The sequence below is a fragment of the Lampris incognitus genome, chromosome 16 (genome assembly GCF_029633865.1).
Source record: "Lampris incognitus isolate fLamInc1 chromosome 16, fLamInc1.hap2, whole genome shotgun sequence".
Taxonomy (NCBI): domain Eukaryota; kingdom Metazoa; phylum Chordata; class Actinopteri; order Lampriformes; family Lampridae; genus Lampris; species Lampris incognitus.
In genome coordinates, this window is record NC_079226.1 from 26,446,071 (window position 1) to 26,470,262 (window position 24,192).

Sequence of the window (24,192 nt, forward strand, 5' to 3'; positions counted from 1 at the left end):
TTAGGAGAGTTCAGCGACTGAATTATGCATGAGACAAAATGCAGTGTAGGTCAGACTTATTGCTGACAGCCTGGCTGAATGTGCGCTAATGATCTCTCATCACGTTACACAGAATCCTGCTTGGCACACGGTAGGTGAGGATGAGTTGAGCAATGGGAACTGGCGCATCTCTAATAGTGACGTGTTCCACTGCAGCCATAAACCTACCGGCCAACAATTTTGTAAAACAGCAAAATATAGCAGCATTATTTGTTTTTACACCCTTATTGCCCTCCCCAGTGACCATGAATGCTGCAGTGTGTGATGGCCCGATGATGTAGTCGTTGCCATGGTGAAGGGTGTGTGTGTGTGTGTCTCTAGTCGTTGCCATGGTGAAGGTGTGTGTGTGTGTGTGTGTGTGTGTGTGTGTGTGTGTGTGTGTGTGTGCACGCATGCTTGTGTGTGTGTGTGTGTGTGTGTGTGTGTGTGTGTGTGGTGGTGTGTGAAGGGAGGCTGGTGTTATTTGGATATGCTGCTGTCAGCAGAAGTGGAGGGAAATGGACAGCCAGGAATCAATGCTATAGTGTTCAGCTCAATGGCAGGGTGACACGAAGGTGTGTGTGTGTGTGTGTGTGTGTGTGTGTGTGCGTGCGTGCGTGCGTGCGTGCGTGCGTGCGTGCGTGCGTTTGCATTTTCTCCTGAAATCCCCATCCACAAACACATGTAAGCAACACCATCCCCAGCTCCCTATACATAGAACATGGTGGCTACATGGCACAGAAATATTATAAGCCTATTATATTTATGGTTGTCCGATTGATAATTTTGCAACAGATAACTTTTTATGAGCAATATATGATATTGTTTTATTGTAAATTAGATGACATTTTATCCCTATGGGTATGAAATGGCTTGCTCAAATCTTCCAGTTGAAAAAGTTTATTCCCGGACATACTTGATGAATGCTTTGAATTGTGGCTAGATGGTTAGGATGATGATTTTGTGTGGTAAGTTCTGGCTGTTGGCTTTCTCATCCAATTCATCTGCAAAGGCCTTTGTTTGTGCATGTACATTTGTGTGTTATGTGTATCTCAGGTCAACCCTCTCCAATGTGTTGTGTCATAGTGCTGGTCTACAGTGTGCAATCAATTAAGCTCTCTCTCTTTCTGTTTCTCTCTCTCTCTCTCTCTCTCTCTCTCTCTCTCTCTCTCTCTCTCTCTCTCTCTCTTCTCTCTCTCTCTCTCTCTCTCTCTCTCTCTCTCTCTCTCATTGTCTCCTACTCTGCACTTCTGCCCTCTCTTTTGCTTCCTCAGGCCTTTTTACACTTCAGCAAATTCTTTTTCAATGTGACCAAAGTTGTTAGAGTATTAAGCCTAAGCATTTATGTCACTGTAGCCTTTTTATCTTGAATCCTCGTGCTCACGTATCAGCTCTTTGAGATGTACTGTCATTGGCCATTATGTGATAAGTGAATTGATTGTTTCCTCTTTCCCTCCGTACAGATGACAGATTCTTCTGTTGAACGCCACTTGGAGTGAAACTAAGCCACCTAAAGTGAGTCCTTTGAAAAAAAGAAGAGGGAGCTTCAAGAAGCCACAGAAGACCTCCCTACCTGGGTCCTGGGTCTCTCTAAAACAGCAAACAAAACCCACCTTACTGTCTCAACATCTGCCACACAAATGTGGACCAGTCAAAACATTGTCATCAAATAATTTCATCCCGCTAATAAATACAAAAGACAAACAAGATAGATAGACCACAAAGGACTGTGCAGCCATGTCTGATCACAAGGACATGACAAATCGCCACTTGCGGCACAAGCTACAGAGTCTGGGCAGGAGGCTAGATGAACTGGAGGAGGCCACCAACAAGCTGCAAAAGTCTGAGGATGAGCTGCTTGACCTGCAAGTCAGTACCTGCAGAATAAGCAACAATATATGATTGCTTATTCAGATGCAATGACATTACTAAAACTGTGTGTGTGTGTGTGTGTGTGTGTGTGTGTGTGTGTGTGTGTGCGCACATGAGTGCACGTGTGTGTTAGAACTGAGGAACTGAGTTTGAGAATGGATTCATTAATTGATTAGATGTGTAAATTTAATGATTGTTTGGATAAAAAAAGTCTCTCTCCTCTACAGGACAAAATCATCCAGGCTGAAGGCAGCAACTCCTCCCTGCTCGGAGATGTCGAGGCTCTGAGGAAACGCCTGCTGAAGATCCAGGGTAAGGATGAGGAGGTGCGCAAAGCAGAGGACCTCTGCCGTACCGTAAGAGAAAAACTGGAAGAGGAGGAAAACCTCACCAAGGATTTGAAGGCCGAAATTGAACGCCTTCAGCGGAGGATGGCTGAACTGGAGAAATTAGAGGAAGCTTTTGGTAAGAGTAAGTCGGACTGCAGTCAGCTCTGCCTCAGCCTCAATGAAGAGAAGAACCTGACCAAGAAGCTTTCATCTGAGTTGGAGGCTCTCAAGGCTCGTTTGAAGGAGGTGGAAGGATCTGAGGCAAAGCTGGACAAGACAGAGCAGGTATTAGCTGCAGAACTGGAGAAACTCAAAGGACTGAGTCAGACCTTTGTGAGTGAGCGTAAGAGGTTGCTAGATAAACAGAGGGAGGATGAGAGGATTATCTTGAAGCTGACAGAAAAACTGGAGCGGCAGAAGAATCGCCTCGGCATGTCAGCTGACCCTGGTCATGCAGATTTTATGAGGTCACGTATCGAAGATGAGCTGTCATCTACAGGCCTCCTCACCAGCAAGCTGACTGGACGCAAGAAGAGTTTGGACTACCTGAAGTTGACCGATGACAACATTGGCCTCAGGAACAAGTCAGAGAATGAGAAGAACAACAGTCTTGAGGGCCCACAGGAGGAGGACAACAAAGTGAAGGAGCTGACCCAGGAGGTAGAGAGGCTGAAGAACCGTCTCAAACAGCTGGAGATCATTGAAGAGGACCTGAAGAACTCAGAGTCCAAGAACGGCGAACTCCAGGAGAAGTTCCAGCTGGAGCACAACCGGGCCCGGCAACTCAGTGAGCAAGTGGAGCAACTCAGGACGCAGCTCTGCGGCAGAATCGGAACTGATAACGGCAGTAAACCTGGCAACGGAGATACAGGCCTTTGCCTCAATAGCTCAGCTAAGGTCCTGGAGAATGGCAAAGCAGAAAATGAGGAGATAAACGTGAGGGGAGGCTTCAGACAAGAGAAGCCCAAATATAGGAGTGCTGCTGCTGTGTCGGAACCAAGCTCTCCCAAATACAGGAGCAGGGAACTGTCTCCTCAGCACAAGAGAGAGACCAAGCTGAGGAGCAAAGAGCTGAGCCATTCGGAGGAAAGCTCTCCTAAGTCTGTCAGGAGAGCCCTCAGTCCTGCTCACAAGGGCAGGAGGACGCCAAAAGCAACAACAGCAACACCGGTATCCGATAACGGTATGAGAGACACAGGAAGAGGAACGGAGGAAAAGACGAGAGCTGCAGCACATACCTCTGTGAATACATCTTCTAGTGACAATAAAAAAGTATCTGTCCTGAGTCGCTACCCTCCAGCAGCTAATGACCAGAAGCCATGGAGGACAGCACAGAAACAGAGTGATGGAGAGAGTAAAAAGAGCAGATTAGAAAAGTTTTCAAAATTGTACGTCGGCAGCGACAGCGAGTCAAACAACTCTGACATTGTGCCTGAGAGCTCCAGCAATGTTAACAGCATCTCTGCACTGGAGAAGGATACAGCATCTGCCTCAGATCAGGAATCACTGGATCAGGTTCAGGATTCTGCCCCCCCTACTGTGTCTGTTGCCAGCCTCTCCAAAGCCAACGGCTCTTACACAGCTTATAGATCCAATGTCACTCCACTGCTGCCTAATGACCAGGGGTCAGAAGGTCACTCATCCGCCTCTGAAACAGAGTCCACTGGTTCAAGGCCTTCTGAACCCGAACCTGTCACTGAGGTGACCACTGCAACCATAAGCAGTAGGACTGCAACTCCGAAATATCCCAGATACTCCCGTGTCCGTGACTCTCATTCAGAGGGTTCATCCTCCAGGAGCTCATTCGATGAAGAGCTCCATAGCCGGCCACTGTTAGCTGAGGGTGGTGCCCAGGAATCCATGCATACACCATCAGGGATCGAGATCCGCCGGGTGTGCAGCCCACGTGAAGCACTGAGGTCAAAGGCAGTCATCAAGCCTGCCATTGTTGAAATTGACAGGAAGGAAATGATGATGTCGGAACTTCTAGCCACTAACGGCAAGCCGAAAATCTCCACCAAACCAATGGTTGCCACTACCAGTAAGATGACCAGTAGCATAACCATCTATCCTAATGACCCAAGCTCTTCAAGAACAAGCAGCCGCAGCAGCAGTGTGTCCAGTGAACCTGCACCCGTCAAAGAACGCCACACCTCCACCAGTAACATCCTCATAGGTAGGCTATTTCCTCCTTCATGAATCAACTTTGACAGCTCTTTAATTGTTAAAGCAACTGATAACAATTGTGATTAGACTTCTTTTTAAAAAGATAGAAAAGGACTTTTTGTGTATTGTGTATGTCATCGGTTTTGCAAGATCAGCAGTGCCGTCATTCCTTTCAAGTGTTGTATTCAGTCTACTGTACCTATTTCAAAGCTCTCTTTGCCTTGTTCACAGATTACATCAAAATAGAATTCTCAGTGGCACCGCAACACCTGTGGTACACCAGATTATGACAACTTGTAAATTGAATTTGGTAAATCAACCATGCAGTGTTAGAGTAGATAGATTTGTTATTGTTGTTGTTACATACTGCATTTGCTTTGCGCTTTTTGCTGCTACGAAATGTCCTGCCGAGATAAATAATAAATTGATTTGGATTATTGCCAGGCCCCAGCAGTGAGCACCGGGGCAGTATCTCCATCCCATATGAAATCTCCATTCCCAAGAGTGAAATCACCCTACGGTCATGCCAGGACCAGGACTGTGGGGCTGAAGAGCAAGATGACCCTCCATCAGGGTCCAGCCACCATGACAGCTCCAAGATGGAGACCACCACCACCAGCCTCTGCTCCCAACGCAGCAGCTTCAGCCTCCAGTCCCCCGACACCACCTCAGCAGACCTCAACAACGACACGGAGTCGGGCTTTGAAAGCAGCAGCAGTAGTACCACCACTACAGTCACCAGCTGGAGAACCCACAGTCACAGCCAGCTTTCCCAGGATGACAGCTTACCTGAGATGAAGAATGTGACCGTGAGAAGCACGTGGAGAAACCGGGGAACCACACCAGTAGAAGAGACCAGTGTACGGGGAAAAGGGGCTATGAGGACAGTGACGGACGGCGGGTCAGAAGATGAGGCAGAGGCGGCGACCACATGGAGGGCCTACCGGGCAACAACCATCCTGGACGCAGAGGAGACATTAAACGTTGGAACTGGAGCTGGTGGTAACATCGCAGCTCAAAAAGGACCCAAGCCATCCCCTGCAGAGGTGAGGGAATCAATGAATACAGGAATGAAACGCATTAATAAAGTGCAAAAGTGAGCAAAAAAGCACATGTGATGACTAGGAAGTAAATTAATGCATGAATGGATAACCTAGAACAACAGTGACCATGGAATTAGGAATGTGCATGAGTGAGGAATGAGTCGATAATATGCATGAAGGGAGGAGGTGAGGAAGGAGACTTTATGACTGTTTTTATGTTGCTCCTTGTGTTGTTTCTTTTTCATGTAAAATTGTCCTCCATCTGTCCCGTTTTCCAGGTCTACATGCGTAGGATCAACAGTGTAGTTACCAGCACCAGAGAGGTCCAGGAACCAGGAGGACGCCGGAGCAAGAGCTCCCAGTCCCCCACTGTAGAAGCAGGGGGCCTAGGGAGGACCGTAGCCCATGAGCCGGTCACCTCTCAGTCCTGGAATCGTACCTACACGCAACCAGTGGTATGTGGAGCAGCTGTAACCTTATGGCTTAGACCCATTTTTGGGTTGTTAATGTGTATTCAGGTTTGTTGTGTCATGCGAAACAGGTTAATACAAAATGTTGATATGGATTATTTACGGTTCTTCCAGGCAAAGTGGGGGATACGGCAATAGCCCAAATAATTTATCTCAGTTATCTGGCTTTAAAGATGAAATATTTGATTCATAAATAATATTCAGACAGAAAATTTTGAACTTTTTTCAACTTTTCTGTCTGAACATCATTTAAGACTCAAATTCAAACACTGACACTCTTTGTCAGTGTTTTGTAGCATTTGGATGACAGTTTTACATGCTGGGGATATTTGGTCTTTTGAGGATTAAGAATGAAAAATATGCCTTCAAATAAAGCTTTAACAAAAGATGGTGGAGCACATTCCTATTTGCTCTTCTATCTCTACCCTTTCAAAGACTTTCCAAACATGATGCATGTCGGCCTAAAGTAGATGGTGCCAAACGTATTTTCAGAACGTATCGTTTACACTGGATTTGAGTTTTTTCTCTTAAAGCATCACGTTGTGAGCTTGGACATGCAGTGCATGTTAATCCCCTCCACCTGTCTTAAGAAAAAGTGGTCAGTCAGTAAATAAGGAGCGTCTCGTGTTCGATTTTTACTGTAAATCTCTTGAATCTGTCTGGCATGAAACAGACACGTGCCTGAGCTCTCGCTACTAATCTCATTTTCAAAGCTCTCTGTCTCTTTTGCAGATAAAAACCAATGGTTGTAGAATTGCCGGCAGTATTATCAGTTCCACTATGCACATAGTTTTGTCTTCAAGATAAGAGTTCAGAAAGCATAGCCTAGCTCCTAGTGTGTCCACTTTGCATGAGAGCTCAGCTTCTTTCTCTCCCCCCCCCCCCCCCCCCTCCGTCGACGCCAGGCCCTGGAACTTGGAGCTTAGCACAGCAGTTCTGTAGGCCTCGGTCCTGCTGCCCTAGTAAGCACAAAAAGAAAAGGGTGGGACAAAATAAAGAGGGAGGATGGAAATGAAAAAGACCTCAACAGGGGGAAAAGAAGGTTAGGAAAACCTCAAGGAGAAGAAAATAGCTTGCTTGTATTTTAGTATGCCAGCACATTACCGTCTGTGCTCCTGCCAAGCTGCATTGCTATTCTACACACACATAATTGAAAGATGGGCATTGTTCAAAGGTTCACCTCCATGGAGCTCGTGTGTGTGCGTGTGTGTGTGCGTGTGCGCGCGCGTGCGCGCACATGTACATGCACATGCGTGTACACTCTTTGTTCCTGATGTGTGTCTGTGAGCACTCTTTGTACCTGGGTGTGCGCTTGCGCCTGTGTGCCACCATCTCGGAATTGGTTTCATCTGCATTCAGAGTCGTTTAGAGATATTGAGCAGTTTTCACATCTAGCACAGTGAAACTACTGGACCTGTTCAATTTACATTTTATCCACTTCAGTAAACACTTCTAAAACCCTAACTTCAGCCACATATGAAGGCCTGTTTGTTGTGCTACATTATATGAGCAACTCAGTTTTGACCAAAATGCCAGTTCAAACCCTATAATTTTGTCTGTCTATTTCTCGTCGCGTGTGTCCATGCTCAGCATGTGTACGTGTCTACTCTTTTTGTCCACTGGGTGCAAAAGTTCAAACAAGACATCAGTAAGACGAGGTGAAAACTGCAAACCCAGTCGGCTGCTGGCTTCCCTGTCTGTACCTCTGTCAGTAGCCGTCAAACAGTCATGAACACACTAACAAGTGCCTCTCCATAGACAGAATAACATGTCACTGTCAGGTTGACAAACTGGGCATGACAAGAGGTTAGTAGAGCCACAAATGAACTGGATTTTTCTTGAAATTGAAGATTAATTTAACATCCATGTGCACATACACACACACACACACACAGTACCCCCTTTGCTTCTTCATTTATTATCTTTGGTCTTGTTTGCTTTCTTTTTTTTTTTGTTGGCATTTTCATCCTTTATTGGATAGTGATACTAGGGAGAGACAGGAAAGGCAAGGGAGAGAGAGGGGATGACATACAGCAAAAGGGCCCGGGCCGGATCCGAACCCAGGCCGCTGTGGTCAGGACTCAGCCTTATGTGGTACAGGCTCTACCAGGTGAACCACCGGGGGCGCCCCAGGTCTTGTTTACTTTCTAGGATCAGTTCTTATTAGTAGTTATTAGAGCAGTTTATATGCTTTATTTCATCTCCTTAAACAGATCTGTAATTGAAGACATACCGAGGGGTTTTTCCACAATGCAGTTCAAGTTTCTTTTTTCACCTCATCTACAAAATGAACATTTTATTTTTATTATTATTTTTTAATTTTTTGGATCGTTTTCCCCCTTTTTCTCCCCAATTGTACTTGGCCAATTACCCTACTCTTCTGAGCCATCCCAGTTGCTGCTCCACCCCCTCTGCTAATCCGGGGAGGGCTGGAGACTACCACATGTCTCCTCCGATACATGTGGAGTTGCCAGCTGCTTCTTTTCACCTGACAGGGAGGGGTTTCGCCAGGGGAACATAGCACGTGGGAGAATCACGCTATTCCCCCCCATTCCCCCTCCCCCCCGAACAGGCGCCCCGACTGACCAGAGGAGGTGCTAGTGCAGTGACCAGGACACATACCCACATCTGGCTTCCCACCCACAGATACAGGCAGTTTTGTCTGTAGGGACTAAGCCCGACCAAGCCGGAGGTAACAAGGGGATTCAAACTGGCAATCCCCATGTTGGTAGGCAACGGAATAGACTGCCACGCCACCTGGACATGAATTTATTTATTTTTTACCTCATGAAGACGGTGTAAATTCCATGTTTACAGCTGTCTACTCCATTTCACTGTTCTGTCCACTTCCCAGTGCTAAACTAAGTTGTAGCATTCCCCTCTTTTGAGCAATACTAATTGATTACCAATGATAAATTAATGATGGCTGAACAACCAAGTCTGGGGATATGTTTGAATGAGTTAACACGTGTCCTCAACATCCAAAGTGTGAGGATGTGCTAACACACCCTTAGCAATTAAATCATTTACTAATTAAACTGAAGATCTGGCATTCCCTACCAGGTTTTCCACCATTTTAGATTTCTTGACTTTTGCTATATTTGCCATATATTCTATACTTTGTGCATATAAATGTACACATTGATTATGAATATTAGTTACCGAGTAGTCTTAATGATTATTGCGTCTGCCATGGGGTACAACATGTCTGCTATTTCCAAGTTTTGACTCTTTATTTTTTACTTTTTGCAGATGCATGCATAAACAGAGCTTCAGTCCTGCACCCAATAGTTCGAGTGCAGCAATGCTGTTGTTTTGGTTTGCTGTCATGGCTGTTCCCTATTTGAGTGGGTTCCCCTGTTTGGAAGTAGTGGTAATAAAGGGTCATCAACAGGTCATGATGTGGACATCAGGGGGTCACGGGGTCATAGCTATGTTTTAGAACAAAGCCCAGCTCGGGCACCTATTGTTGGGACTAGTTAATCTGCTTCACAGGCTGTGTTACGTAGAGCCTTTTCACACTGCACTTCTGACCTGTCCATTCTGACGTGCACTTTATCAGATGAAAATCGGCCATATTATCTCTTCTGGCATGCTTCTTTTCTCTGAATATGTTTGGGTGATTTAGGCCTGGGTGATAAAAAGTTAGTGATATGTGCCGGCGATAGACTCTTCATCAATAGAAATGAGAAAACTTATTTCATAGTATGTTCAATAGTTTTACTTAAATGCATTAAATACAAACCGCCATAAAAGCACATAACAAGTACGCATGCTCCCCTCCTGGCTCATTAAACAGCTTATCATATCCCTTGATAATAGAGTGTGCCACGAGGGACACGCAAACAGCCAATCATGTAACAAGTGTGTTGTTCGGTTGCACAACTGACATGGGACAGAAACAGCGTGGAGTGAGAAAGTGAGTGCAGACACAGGTAATTGTTGTTTAAAAAAGTACAGATCAGCTCACCAGTATGGCAGGTTTTTTTGGGGGGGGCGGGGGGGTAAGTCTGACTGATATCACAACACCGTTTTGTGTAAACTGCAGGAAAACTGTCCTGACCAAGAACAGGAATTCAACCTATTTTCTCCTGGTCTTTATTAAAATAGGTCATTCGGGGGCGTCCGGGTAGCGAAGCGATCTATTCTGTTGCTTACCCAACACGGGGATCGCCAGTTCGATCTCCGTGTTACCTCCGGCTTGGTCAGACGTCCCTGCAGACACAATTGGCCGTGTCTGCGGGTGGGAAGCCGGATGTGGGTGTGTGTCCTGGTCACTGCACTACCGCCCCCTCTGGTCGGTCGGGGCGCCTGTTCAGGGGGGAGGGGGACCTGGGGGGGAATAGCGTGATCCTCTCACGTGCTACGTCCCCCTGGTGAAACTCCTCACTGTCAGGTGAAAAGAAGCTGCTGGCGACTCCACATGTATCGGAGGAGACATGTGGTAGTCTGCAGCCCTCCCCGGATCACCAGAGGGCATGGAGCAGCGACCGGGACGGCTTGGAAGAGTGGGGTAATTGGCTGGATACAGTTGGAGAGAAAAAGGAGGGAAATGAAAATAAAATAGGTCATTCAACTGAAATGAAACTGAAATTTTATCGTGATGAAATTTTCAGCTCTATCGCCCAGCTCTAGGGGGATTTATGTAACGAGGTTGCAATACTTCCAATGAATTCCGTTCTCGTTTGTACACAGGCAAGAACACACACACATAGATTAATGCATATCACTAACAAAGTGCGTCAGTAACAACAAGGACAAAAGACGCTCATTCCCAACACTTCAGGTGAGGCCTCTCATCTCCAGCCAGGCGAGCCATTGGATAAATAACATAAGAGCTAACATGCCCTTGGAAGTGTAATTACTGTCAGCCTCTGTCTTGCACACATACATACAATATGTACATATATACATAGACACACACATAGAACCCTTCCCACTCATTAGCCTTCAGTAGGCTTAATTATTCCATCCATCCATTATCTGAACCACTTATCCTGCTCTCAGGGTCGCGGGGATGCTGGAGCCTATCCCAACAGTCATTGGGTGGCAGGCGGGGAGACACCCTGGACAGGCCACCAGCCATCACACAGGGCCGACATACACACACACACACACACACACACACACACACACATACACATTCACACCCAGGGGCAATCCAGTACAGCCAATTCACCTGACCTACATGTCCTTGGACTGTGGGAGGAAACCAGAGCACCCGGAGGAAACCCATGCAGACATGGGGAGAACATGCAAATTTAATTAAATCAGTCTAAAACTGAACCTTGATTCCCCCCCCCCTTTAGTTACCCCTATGGCCTAGTGGAAAAGCTATAGGGGAGTGCCACCTCTGTTTTCTCCTCCCCTTGGCTGTCTATAATATACACTATATGGACAAAAGTATTGGGACACCTGGCCATTACACCTACAGGAGCTTTTATGACATCCCATTCTAAAACCATAGGCATTAATATGGAGTTGGTCCCCCCTTTGCAGCTGTAACAGCTTCCACTCTTCTGGGAAGGCTTTCCACAAGATTTTGGAGTGTCTGTGGGAATTTTTGCCCATTAAACCAGAAGAGCATTTGGGAGGTCAGGCACTGATGTTGGACGAGAAGACTTGGCTCGCATTCTCCGTTCTAGTTCATCCCAAAGGTGTTCGTTGGGGTTGAGGTCAGGGCTCTGTGCAGGCCAGTCAAGTTTTTCCACACCAAACTCACCCAACCATGTCTTAATGGATCTTGCTTTGTGCATTGGGGCACAGTCATGCTGGAACAGAAAAGGTCCCTCCCCAAACTGTTCCCACAAAGTTGGAAGCATAGAATTGTCCAAAATGTCTTGGTATGCTGAAGCATTAAGAGTTCCCTTCACTGGAACTAAGGGGCCTAGCCCAACCCCTGTAAAACAACCCCAAACCATAATCCCTCCTCCACCAAACTTTACAGTTGGTACAATGCAGTCAGACAGGTAACGTTCTCCTGGCATCCTCCAAACCCAGACTCGTCCGTCAGACTGCCAGACAGAGAAGCGTGATTCATCACTCCACAGAACATGTTTCCACTGCTCCAGAGTCCAGTGGCAGCGTGCTTTACACCACTCTGTCCGACGCTTGGCATTGTGCTTGGTGATGTAAGGCTTGTATGCAGCTGCTCGGCCATGAAAACCTGTTCTGTGAAGCTCCCGGTGCACAGTTTTTGTGCTGATGTTAATGCCAGTTAACTGCAGTTATTGAGTCAACAGAGCGTTGGCGACTTTTACGCACTATGCGCCTCAGCACTCGTTGACCCCGCTGTGTGACTTTACGTGGTCTGCCCCTTCGTGGCTGAGTTGTTGTTGTTCCTAAACGCTTCCACTTTTCAATAATACCACTTACAGTTCACTATGGAATATCTAGCAGGGAAGAAATTTCACCAACTGACTTATTGCAAAGTTGGCGTCCTATGACAGTACCATACTTGAATTCACTGAGCTCTTCAGAATGACCCATTCTTTCACAAATGTTTGTAAATGCAGACTGCATGGCTAGCTGCTGGGTTTTATACACCTGTGGCAATGGGTCTGAATGGAACACCTGAATTCAATGATTAAGAGGTGTGTCCCAATACTTTTGTCTATTAAAGTGTATTTCCCTCCCTGTCGGTCTATGTCACTCCCCTCCCCCTCCCTATCATTTGTCATCTAACCCTGACCTGAACAACAGGATATCTGAAGAACAATGTCAGGGTCAGTGCCTAAGTCAATTCCACCACACGGCACCAACCCCGACCCAGTATATTAGTCACACACACACACACACACACACAGACACACACACACACACGCACACGCACACACAGTACCCCTTCCAGTTCATTAGCCCAATATTCTACCCTACTTGTCCTCATCCTTAGAGCTGGTAGACTATGGACCATTTCTCAGGACCTGGGCCCCTGAACGGCTCTGAAGTGCTAAGCCAGCTGTGAGCTGATGAGCTGTCCAGTTTGTTGTTATTCCTACATTTCTTTCTGTCAATTACTCGTGTTTTCTGTCCTACGTGTCTTAAGTAGTGGTTAGTGAAAATGCAGGGCAGGAATGTAAAAACCAAGTGTCATCCAAGCCTCAGATGACTGAACACGCCATTGAATAAGAATAAAGAGCAAGGAATGCTACTCTGCAAGGTTTATGTATTTTTATCTATATATATATATATATATATATATATATAAAATTTACTTTAAAGTATGTATCAGAGTACCTTTGAATTAGCTCTTTTTTCCCCCTCTTAGTTGCCAAAGCTTTTGAGTGGCCTGAACAATAGCCCTTCCCAAGAGTCTTGGATAAACACAGCTAGTCAGGACAAGGTTGATAGCTGTGAACTGTATTATTGTAAACTCGTAGACGGAAACACAAGATCTGATGCAAGAGGAATGTAACTACTCATCACCACTAACCACTATCACACTGACATTTCTATCATATCTATCCTCCGCTAATGAATCACAGACTGCACCTTCCAATAGATGAAGATAGATTAGACCCTGCAAGGGTTAACTCTTCATATCATGTCAGCCTATTTCCTGTCAGTCAACTTGGCTCTGTTTTCTGAAAGGCCAATGCCATCAATTCTCAGATTTTTCAGCACAGAATAATGATAACAAATTAATGGTAAATTTTAAAGAGGGAAAAAAGATCCTGTTGAAAACGAGCACAGTAGAAAATTATATTAAATGTCAACATCAGTGCTTCTCATATCGGTTGGCGACCAACCCTGACAAATGATATACATTTAAATATGAGTGATGAAAGTAGTGCTGACCAAAATCACATTAAACCAAGAGGGTTCTCTCGATCGATATTCCTTTAGAAAGAGACAACACGCCCAGTTCCTTCTGACGGGACACTAGACAAATTGACATCTTATTGATTACCTTTCTCTTTTTTTTTATCTTGTGTCAATCATTTTGGAGTCATTTGTTTGACTCTGTCTGAGAGAGTGAATGACACCTCTTCATCGACCAAAAAGTCGTGTTCATCTTAAAATCATAGTCTTTCTGGAAGTGATGGCTGCTGTTTGACCTAGACTTCAAAAGTAGGGTTTCTGTGTTCTGATAATAAGTGTAAGGATGGAGCACGTGGGATTATGTCCAAAGAACACTTCAAAGTGCAATTCTTATACCAATGAGGCTGATAGGCCGGTGTTAAAATGGGGGTGGGGCGGTACTTGGTGTATGTAACACTCTCTCCTCACCTCATTGCAAGGAACAGAATGGCATTGTAGTGTTTCCTCCCTACTGAAGCACTAGGAAACCACAGCCTGTACATGAATGGACCGTGAACTTATGTTTGGCCGGGGACAGCGGGGCCGATACAGTCGATGAGCGAGATACCAAAACATCCTTTGTTGAGTTAAAAACCAGAGGCAGCAAGGTGAAATGTGTGATTAGAGCTGTACTTTGGTTCACTGTTCGCCTGACATGACCCGCACCAAAAAAAGAAAAGAACAAGAAAGCCCTCTGGAAAAACAATTGGTGAAGGAGTTCAGTGTGGACAGTATGGTGTTCAATCGCCAGTTGGAGTTTAAGGACATTAGAGAGCAGATGCTATACAACTGGCTTTTGAGAAAAGTGACTGGAGAATTTTCCTTTTACAGTATGTGTTAAAACCATCAAAGAAAATCTTTAGTTGGACAAATCAAACATTTTGATATAAATTTCAACCAGTACTTTGTGTTAAACTGCCAACTATCTTTGAAATATATTGCCTCGGGTGTAATAAGTATTGTTTTTTGGAAAGGGCTTTTAAAGTTTGGTCTGATGGGGCATCATAATTCATTGTATTTTGAAATGAGACCAAAGGGAGGGATTTAAAACAGAGAGATCGCTTGTGTTAACCCTTTAAAACGGAGAGATCACTTGTGTTAACCCTGTGTCACACTGATTGTGTTGTTCTAGGTATGAGCCGCTTTTGACGGGTAACGACTAAGTAAAAGATCTTAAGAGTGCCCATTCTTTGCCTATCATCTTGAAATAATGAAAGTGTTTCATTATTTTGCTCTATTCTTCATGCATGCATAATTTGCAGTGGATAGGCACAAAAAGAACAGTGTTCTGTTCTGCTGAGCTGTAGCTTTTGGATCCTTATCTTGTGAGTTCAGGGGTGATTTCTTGTTCATGATTATGGCTCCCTATAAAATACAGCCTCTCCAATCAGGAAGTATCGTAACGTGTTGGGAACACAGGCGGATCTGTGTGAGGCCTCCGCTACAGGCGTCCCGAGTACATTTCCTCAGCTCATGTGGCGATTCGAATTACCCAACAACGTTTACTACAGGCTGATGTTCTTCCAGCTCAAATATTTTTTCAAATTGTCGTTCAGTAAAATGGGGAAAGAAATCTGTATAACCTCACGCAGAACAACTTGGGGGGAAAAAAGGTTTTAGTAATGCTGTGCGTGAGTAGAAGCCACTTAACTTTTAGAGCTGGATTTTGGGCTACAGTTATGTCATACACAACAGTAAATCTTTCATTCTCAAGCTTTTTCTTTCCTTGTGCATTAAAATGGAGAAACTCCAACTTTCGGTGCCACACTGTGTATTCATTCAAGCTTGTTCTTTTAAGTCCATTGAAATGTTCTGAACAACAAACAAACCTGTGTTTCATTAGCCTTTCAGTCCTCAGAGGAAGATGAGAGGTATGTTGCATGGAGACCTGGTGAGTAAACCAGGTCCTGGTCCTGGAGCAGGAGCTTACCATAGAAGGAGAGGCTGCTGCTCTGTCGTTTCCTCCTGCTGGTGATTAAAGCAGGAAGTCACCACACTGATCCCGCCCATTTGGCGGTGTTCGCACAGTGACTGATTTCCTGTCTGTCGCCCCTGGAGACGGAGAGAGGCCGTCCAGCAGGGCTCCATTAAAGCCAATTAGTGAGAATATGTTCTAAAACTGCTATCAGGAGCCAACTCCAACCCACCAACTGTCACTAATTACGGTGGGTTTTTTTAAAAGCTGAAATTACAGGAGCAGCGTGCTGTTTTCTGCGCGTTGAGGAGCTGCATCGTCATCTTAACTCTCGCTTTCCTTAAGCAGGGTCACTGAGGTTATGTGAGGGGACGTGCCGCTGTAGCCTCCGCAGGCCAGTAACTTGGGGCTTACTCTCTCGTCAGCCCACCAAATTATAAATCTCTCAGCTTGGGGTATGTTTGGGGTTTTTGGTTGGGGAATTTTTCCTCTGGCAGGAATCCACATGGCAGATTTTCCTTGTCACACACCAGTTAACATAAACAGCATGTATCTAATACCCAAATAACGCACTACTGTATCAAACAAAGCTCCACACTACCCAAACCAAATGGAGAGAGCTCTTATATAAACTATAAAATGTGTGGATGTTCTGATCTCTACATGGTGTTGGTTTTGTTTCTTTTATGTTTGAGATGTGCTTGTCCAACTCCGGCTTATTAAACAAAACAAAGAAAAATTGCTGGAGTTGTCGGTTCAGACCCAGGTCAAGTTACATTTCAGCATCTTTTCTCAAAAGTATTTCCTATATTGCCTCTCCTTGCCCGCACTAGACTGCTGATTGTACGGAGTCCAGTCCTAAGCCCAGCCAGAGTCCAGCCTCATGGAGACGTCAAGTCCCGGGCAGTGAGTCACAACACCTGGGGACCGCCTATGAGCGGGGGGCCAAAACTTCTGGGGCCTCCTCCAGGGGGGAAGTATGGGCCAACAGGGGCCAAGGCCCTGTCAGCAGAGCGGAGGGAAGGAGTGGAGCGGGGAGTAGACCCTGGAGCCACCGTCAGTCTGAACATCACTAGGCCAGCATGGTCTGAGGAGGACATCCATGACCCAGAGGCCAGGTAGGAGAACAGCGCTTTTTTTTTTCTTCCTCTCGTTCCATCTATCGCTTGCTCTTTGTTTGTCTCTCTCGGTCCCTCTTTCTCACTTTGTCTCTCGCTCACTCGCTCTCTGTCTTGTCTGTCTCTTTTCTACAGGATAGGGGTGGCCAAGTCTTTCAAGTCTTGCTCCCTTCTCTCTCATACTATCTCTCTCTCCATCTGTTTCACGCTCTCTCTCTGTCACTCACTCTCTTGCTCTCTCGCTCTCATTCTCTCTGTTGCTTTCTCTCTCTCTTTCTCAAGTCTTGCTCTCCTCTTTCTTTCTCATCTCTCCATCTCTATCTCTCAAACCTAAATAATCAGACAGCAGTTGGCATCTGAAGGGCCGCATCTGGGCCAGACTTAAGCTCCTCTGAGCTCTAATTAAAGGAAACTGACTTTAATTACTCCTTTTGCAATGATGTCAGATGTCTTAAGGGGATTTTACACCAAAGTAAAAGAACTTAGCTGGACAGAAATACATGTTGCAATTCTGGCCATAATATATTCAACATGGCGGCGGCAGCAGGGTGGCAAAGTGAGCTGGAAGACGATCGTTCAGTTGGAAGGAAGCCCATGTAAAATAAAGCATCCGTCCTGCTGAAGTGTCCTTGAGTGAGATATTGAATTGCTAGCACTCAAGGGTCTGACCCCTGTGCTTTGTGATCTGCTGATGGAGAATGGCAAGCAAAGAATTTTCCCTCTCAGGTTTGGCAGGTAGTCACTTTGTCTTTACCTGAAAAAGCAAAATATGTAAAAACAGATACTCACCACTAAGAAAAAAAAACTCCACAAATTACTCCCAAACAAGATGATGAACAGTTGGGATGCAATGTAAATCAGGAATTACCAATGTCTGCATATTAAAAAATATTGAGATCTTTTCTCTTGTTGCCTTGTTTTTTTTCCACAGCACTCCCATTAATCTCTCGACACCACAAGTAAGGCTGAACCCCAGTCCACATCAAACAGTGGCCTCATCTATCACCACCTATCTTCAAATTGACAACATCTGCTACTCCTACAACCTAAAACAGTAAAAGAAAGGAGGGGAAAAAAGGAAAAGGAGGCTGTGGCAGCCATACAGAACAACAGTCCGCTGACTCTGACCCTGAACGTACAGTAAGACATGAACAGCCTTTCCTCTCCAGGACTTTCTCCGTGTCCCACAAGACACATAAACAGCGAGAGAGAGAGAGAGAGAGACATGTTCAGTGCCTGTACAGTGTTTTTTTTCGGGGGGGGGGTCATCTCACCAGCCCATGTATCCTCTTCTGCTTCTTCTGTTGGATGTATAATAATGTAATCCCAAGACTGGACAAGGGAGAGGTGGGCATGCTGGAGCTGGACAGCTGGGGATTTTCATATGTGCGAGGGCTTACAGGGGCGGCAGAGAGAGACTGAAAGACTTAACATACCTTTCGGACAGGACCGTTACTGTGACCTCAGTGGATTTTTGGAAGTCATCTCATCTACCCCTTGCGCTTAAAGCAGAATCTTAATGACTTTCACTGATGGAAAGACAATACAGTGTAGAAAGCAGGCTGAAGCTGGAGACCTTAATACAGAACTCTTTACAAAACAAAGGATTTTTACCTATTTTTGTGACCAAAAACAGGGAGCGAATTACTCATTTATCACAATATTAACTTTTTGCGCAGCATTCTTTTTTGGTGAGATGACAATACCAGCTGTTCTTGCTAGGTTTTTCCTTTCGCTTAATTGAGCGCGCGTACACACGTGCGCGTGTGAACACATGCATATTTGTTAACCAAGAGACCTATTTTTAACCTGTATGTCACCACTTTTTGGCATGCAGTGACCTAAAACTGGATTTAATGCTGGCGTCTGAGATGTTTGGAGAATGTCTGCATGTTTCCAAGTAATAAAGAAGAGAACTTTGGAGAATTGTGACTCAGCATGCACACTGCTTTAAGGATGGCTGCTTGACCTCATTTTAGGAGGACACACACACACACAAACACATTATTTTTGATAGCCCATTACCTTTCTTAGGCTTTATGTCTTTTTTTCAAGTAATTCGCTTCCTGTTGTGTACCTTCCCCTTTTTCGCTCCTACAAAACCATATCAGGACAAGACATCTGAACTCTATCATCGAATACAATGCACATAGTGAAAAAGGAATGGAGGGGGGATGTTTTGTCATCTGGACCCACTGTACATCTCCCATGATGCTTTGTTTTACAGAGGCTGCTTTGATAGAGTGACATGGCAAAATGGTGTTTCTGTTTAAATGGAATAGTGCAACTTGAAGTATCAGCAAATTTGCCCCAGCACAGCGGACCTCTACCTTGTGTGTTTTGTGTTGCTGTGAAAAAACATGCCAGTCAGTCATAGGAAGAAACCAGGGGTTGGGACGTAGGTGTTGTACCTCCAACCGCAAAATAACTCAATATCCAGCCTGTATGTGACTGGGTTCGCTGTGCGAACCGTCTCAAATGTTTTTTTTTCTTCTATAGAAGTGTGTTATATTTTGTTACAATATACAATCTCAATTTCCCAATATAAAATCTCAAATCTCAACTCTTGATTACAGAGGAACAGCTCCTGTCTTGCTGGCGGGGAACACTGTACCAGAGGGGGTGCCATATAAACACATAGTCATTGGTCTGTATCCACTGGGGAATGTATTTGCTGAGGTTAAATGTTTTATGCCGTGAAGTGTATTGGCTTGTTATTTAAAGTCTGACACAGGCGTCCGGGTGGTGTAGTGGTCTTTTCCGTTGCTTACCAACACGGGGATCGGCGGTTTGAATCTCTTGTGTTACCTCCGGCTTGGTCGGGCGTCCCTACAGACAAAATTGGCCGTGTCTGCGGGTGGGAAGCCAGATGTGGATATGTGTCCTGGTCGCCGCACTAGCGCCTCCTCTGGTTGGTCGGGGTGCCTGTTCAGGGGGGAGGGGGAACTGGGGGAATAGTGTGAGCCTCCCACGCACTACATCCCCCTGGTGAAACTCCTCACTGTCAGGTGAAAAGAAGCGGCTGGCGACTCCGCATGTATCGGAGGAGGCATGTGGTAGTCTGCAGCCCTCCCTGCATCGGCAGAGCGGGTGGAGCAACAACCGGGATGGCTCGGAAGAGTGGGATAATTGGCCAAATACAATTGGGGAGAAAAAGGGGGGGGGATCCCCCCTCCAAAAAAAAGTCTTACACATGAGCGGCCATAAAACAAAACAGCCCGTATGAATTTGATCTTTTAAAATCAAAAAAAGACAAAGCACTAAAGTGATGAGGAGACGTGCCATGTTGCTTTGGGAATGCAGCTGAGCTGTGGTGCATTGCGTGGAGGCTCAGTCATTGCTGTTACAAAACTACCAACCAACCCGTTTTTTTTTTTTAATCAACCAAACCTTCATTTAAAACAGAGAGGGGTAGTAGCATAAGCAAAATAATGAAAATGTGGGAGTCATTTGTGGGATTTCATGAAGAATTAGTATCTTCTGAAGCCCGAAAGTCCCTCCTGTTCCTCTGTTGTCACTGGATTTGAATGCCGTGGTGTCAGACACTGGTGTGAATGACCCATTTCATCTCCAGATGTTGGTGTGTCATCCTGTATTAACATCAGCTTCTTGCTCTATATCGCCCAGCTGTCATATTTATCAGTCTGTGTATATACATACATGTTCATTTAGTGTGAAGATGGCGCCTTTGCGATGGGACTGTGGTCCACGACACTCATTTACCTTTGACAGTCGTTTGACAGTACACTGATTGTTGAAGCAGGAAGAGATGGTCGCCATATGCAGTCAGTAAGAACTCCACCTGATGTCTGTTGGTATCTCTGAGTCATCTTGACGACAGGCGACGACTATGATAATAAGGCGTAGTACTATGTTAACCTCCAACCAGCTGCTTTGTTTATTGTCAACACGTACATTTTGGATTCTATCTCTTAATTATTCATCTTTTCATTGTTTTCCCTCTCACGCTTCTGTAAAAGTAATCTAACCTACATCTGTGCCTTGAGTTAGGAAAGGGTATACCAGTCATGCTATATAGTGCTAATGTCTGAAGGTGAGGTTTAATTTATTTTTTATTATTATTTGTATGGAAGACGGTCATAGTGTTTTGGATTCAAGTGAACAACGGTTACACGATGTCCCCCAAGAAATCGGTCCCCCTTTTTTCCCCAGCCCAACTTCATTGGCTACCCTTCAAACACCGTAGACTGGGTTGGCAAAAAGGGTATGACCCTTACTTAGGTTTGCAGATTTTTCAGTCTCTGGATTCCTGTGTGGTCTTTCCATGGCCGCTGGTAGATTGATGAGATCATGTTCAGATCAAAACGTCGAACAGCCATATTGTCCAGAGCTATGCCAAGAGACACGGTCCCATGGCCCTGTCACCCTGTGCTCCTCTGCAAAGCTTCCTGTTGTTGCTGCTGCCACTCTTGTTATTTACCAAGAGGGGGAATGCCATCTCCTTCTCCCTATCCATCTTCTTTACCTCTTCCAATTTCCCCGATAGTAATTCCACAAGTTGAAAAGATCTAACCCCCTTCTATCCTTCTCCCTCCTTTTTTCAGATCTTCCATCTATTGTCTCTTTGAGGAATACCTTGATTCATAATGACAGCAGTATGGCATGGCCGGTCCAGAGAAACGTTTTATTAGCGGCCAGGGGGCCGTCACCAGATTGTGATGGACGGCCCCTCTGGTAGCTGAAAGGTCAGGTCAGGGCTACGTCTAATCCTGTCTCTTACGCTTGACTCAGGGGTTTCTAAATACAGGAGAAAGGAAGACAAGACAGCTTGGCAGGAATTTCCACTTTAGGGATGATAAAAATGGAGGAAGATATCAGATGTCCAGTTCCACCGGTGCTTATCCCACCAGAAGTGCACGTGGTCATTGTCCATCAGTGTGTTTCTATGGGATGTTGTCACTAGTACTGTATGTCATGAAGGGCTTCAGTTCACAGCCTCCCACAAGAACCCACGAGCTGATGAGACTGAGGCACATGCGTTGGTCAGTGCCCGTGTGTTCATCTGCGCTTGATCATTTGTGAACACACATATGTGAAAATGCACCAGTGTGTTGGAGTGTGGCTGATGGGCGTGGGCACCTGGGGCCAGAGGTGGTTTTCAGATTATCCGGGCTCATGCTCCTATAGCATGCTAGTGATGCAAGTCCTGTTACCCATGCCCCCCAAACCCCTTCTCCTCCTTTACCACTGCTGCTCATGTTCTGTTTTAGCTGCCCCCCACCAACACACACACACATACATACAAAAACACAAACCCTGCAGTCTCCCATTGTGAACATCTAACTCCTTTTCCCCGACAGTCACAGCTTTTCTCAAATGTAAAACCTTTACCATTTTCAGCCATCCTCTTGTAACTCTCCTTCCTTCCACACCATCACCCCTTCCTCTCTTCTCTTCAAATCTTCTCTCTCTCTCTCTCTCTCTCTCTCTCTCTCTCTCTCTCTCTCTCTCTCTCTCTCTCTCTCTCTCTCTCTCTCTCTCTCTCTCTCTCTCTCCTCCTCTTTACTACCTTCCTTGCCTTTTGCAAACCCCACATCTAAAAGTATATCCCCTATAACCCCCCCCCCTACCCTCCATACCTCAGAGGGGGGTCATAGAGCGGGGATCCCAGGAAGAGCTCAGCTGTCGGAAACTGTCAGTTTTTACGCATGTTGTAGGAGTTCCCTCCCGGAGACAGGCTTCAAAGTAAGCAGAGCTTTTTTTTTCTAAGGCTGAAACTCCATCCTCGGCTATGCACGCCTGCCATCCTTCCCTACAAGGCCCCAAAGTACAACTAACCAACCTGTGGTATCTGGACTGCACACTCCCACTCCGTCCACCGCCATCCAGTAGGACGCTTTGTGCCTGGATGTGGATCAGAGACTGGTCCTGACCCTGAACTTGGTCGGGTCTTGTTGAACTCGCAATTTGGACGCGTGCCTTTGGCTTCATTCCACTGCCCGCAAAACTACCGTTTCTTTTTCTCCATCTCATTTGATGGTAAGAGCCCCCAGAATGTCGACACGCAGGAATGTACTGGGCCGGCATGCGGGACATCGCAGGTTTCGGAAGTTCAAAGTTCACTGGCACCCAGCTAAGACGGTATTTCACAGAGCTTTGTCTCTTACCAAAATGTTTGTTGGCTTTTATAGCCAGTATCCTTGCCGCTGCTAGATTTTAAGATGAGGCTTTTTTTTAAGGTATCGTCATGGATTATAGGATTTCGTAAAATTCCTGATAAGATGGGGAGGTATTGAGGTTGAGCAGTGGAGAGAAAAGACACTGCGTCCATTTTCACCAGTTGCCAGCTAGACGAGCAACGGAAATCTTCAGATTCTCCGGTGGTGTATGTAAACACACCGGGTTTTGTAAGTCATTGGGGTTTTTTTCCCCCTTTTTTGCAAAGTAGTCTAGAATGTACTTAGCAGAGATTGTTGGAGGCTGAGAGGACAGGCGCTGGCTCTCAGGTTGTGGAGCTAACGCCTGCCCTCAAACCTGGGTCATGGTGTCAGTAGGTGGCGTAGGTTGTAATCTGCACTTAACCAGCACTTAACTTGAAGACCTCAAACAAGTAAAGCCCCCATCGGACCCCTTTGTCAAATACTGCCCCCACGCAATATTTTCCTTTTTTTTTTCTTTTTTTTTTTTTAACCCCAGCAGCATAATCTCTGAACTCCTTATGATTTCTTTGCCAAATTTGCTCATCTTAGATGTGTGTGAAATAGTAGTTAGGTGTGTTTTTTGCACCAGCCAAACTCCACCTTACATGGGAAACATTGCTTAGGGTTATTGATTTAAGAAAAATGCATCTCACCTGATTGAGAAAGGAACTGTGTGGACTCAGAGAGCAAAAACATCTTTTTTTTTTTATCATTTTGCTATGATTTCTTGGGGTACGGCACCCTGTTGTGCCTGCGTCTACGTCTTCGAGCATTGTGCCAAAATCATTCCACAGTATTTCCAGTTTACAGATGGAGACGGTGCCAATGTTTCCCCAGATGGATATCCTGTCATTACAACATTTGTAACTGAAATAAAGGGGAAATATTCAATTTGAGGGTTTTTTTTTTTTTCTGCCTATGTATTTTTTTTTAATTTTTTTTGTTAAACAAAAGATGTCTTATTTTGGAAGGTGTATCGGATAGATTTTATTTAAGGAAAATCTTGTAATTTTGTAAAGTGGGCCTTATTATTGAAATATATTTACTATTTGTCCTCAGTGATTAATATTTTTTGTTTTCTGCGAGATAATGCATATTCCTTGTTGTTATTGCACTCCTGGCGAGTACTTTTTTTTCCTGTATTTTGTGTTCACTGTTTAAATGCAAGACATTTCTCACAACCTGGGGGGATATGATGATATGATACGCCATGGCTCAGAGATCGTTTATGGATGAGCGAAGGAAGACGGGGGACAGAGAGAGCGAGAGATAGGGTTGGGATGGGGGGTCATGGTTGTGT

At 45.3% G+C, this 24,192-nt stretch overlaps 1 protein-coding gene and 1 long non-coding RNA gene across 2 annotated transcripts in view; both read left to right on the plus strand.

The window, feature by feature from the left end:
- The window catches only part of LOC130126860 (uncharacterized), a 46,291-nt gene extending 44,574 nt beyond the window's left edge, over positions 1-1,717 (plus strand). Inside the window, exon 3 of the long non-coding RNA XR_008811743.1 lies at positions 1,482-1,717. This is a non-coding gene — a long non-coding RNA (uncharacterized LOC130126860). The remainder of the gene's footprint in view (positions 1-1,481) is intronic.
- A 38-nt stretch (positions 1,718-1,755) lies between these two features.
- Positions 1,756-22,237, plus strand: luzp1 (leucine zipper protein 1). Its single transcript, XM_056295731.1, has 6 exons — positions 1,756-1,887; positions 2,118-4,395; positions 4,830-5,431; positions 5,707-5,883; positions 16,447-16,731; positions 17,663-22,237. The coding sequence occupies exons 1-5, from the start codon at positions 1,756-1,758 to the stop codon at positions 16,687-16,689; spliced, it is 3,432 nt and encodes a 1,143-aa protein (XP_056151706.1). The 3' UTR covers positions 16,690-16,731; positions 17,663-22,237.
- Positions 22,238-24,192: the final 1,955 nt, after the last annotated feature.

Coding starts and splice junctions, on each gene's coding strand:
- luzp1 (XM_056295731.1), top strand. CDS start 1,756: ATGTCTGATCACAAGGACATGACAAATCGCCACTTGCGGCACAAGCTA. Junction 4,396..4,829: donor CACCAGTAACATCCTCATAG/GTAGGCTATTTC, acceptor GATTATTGCCAG/GCCCCAGCAGTGAGCACCGG. Junction 5,432..5,706: donor CCAAGCCATCCCCTGCAGAG/GTGAGGGAATCA, acceptor CCCGTTTTCCAG/GTCTACATGCGTAGGATCAA.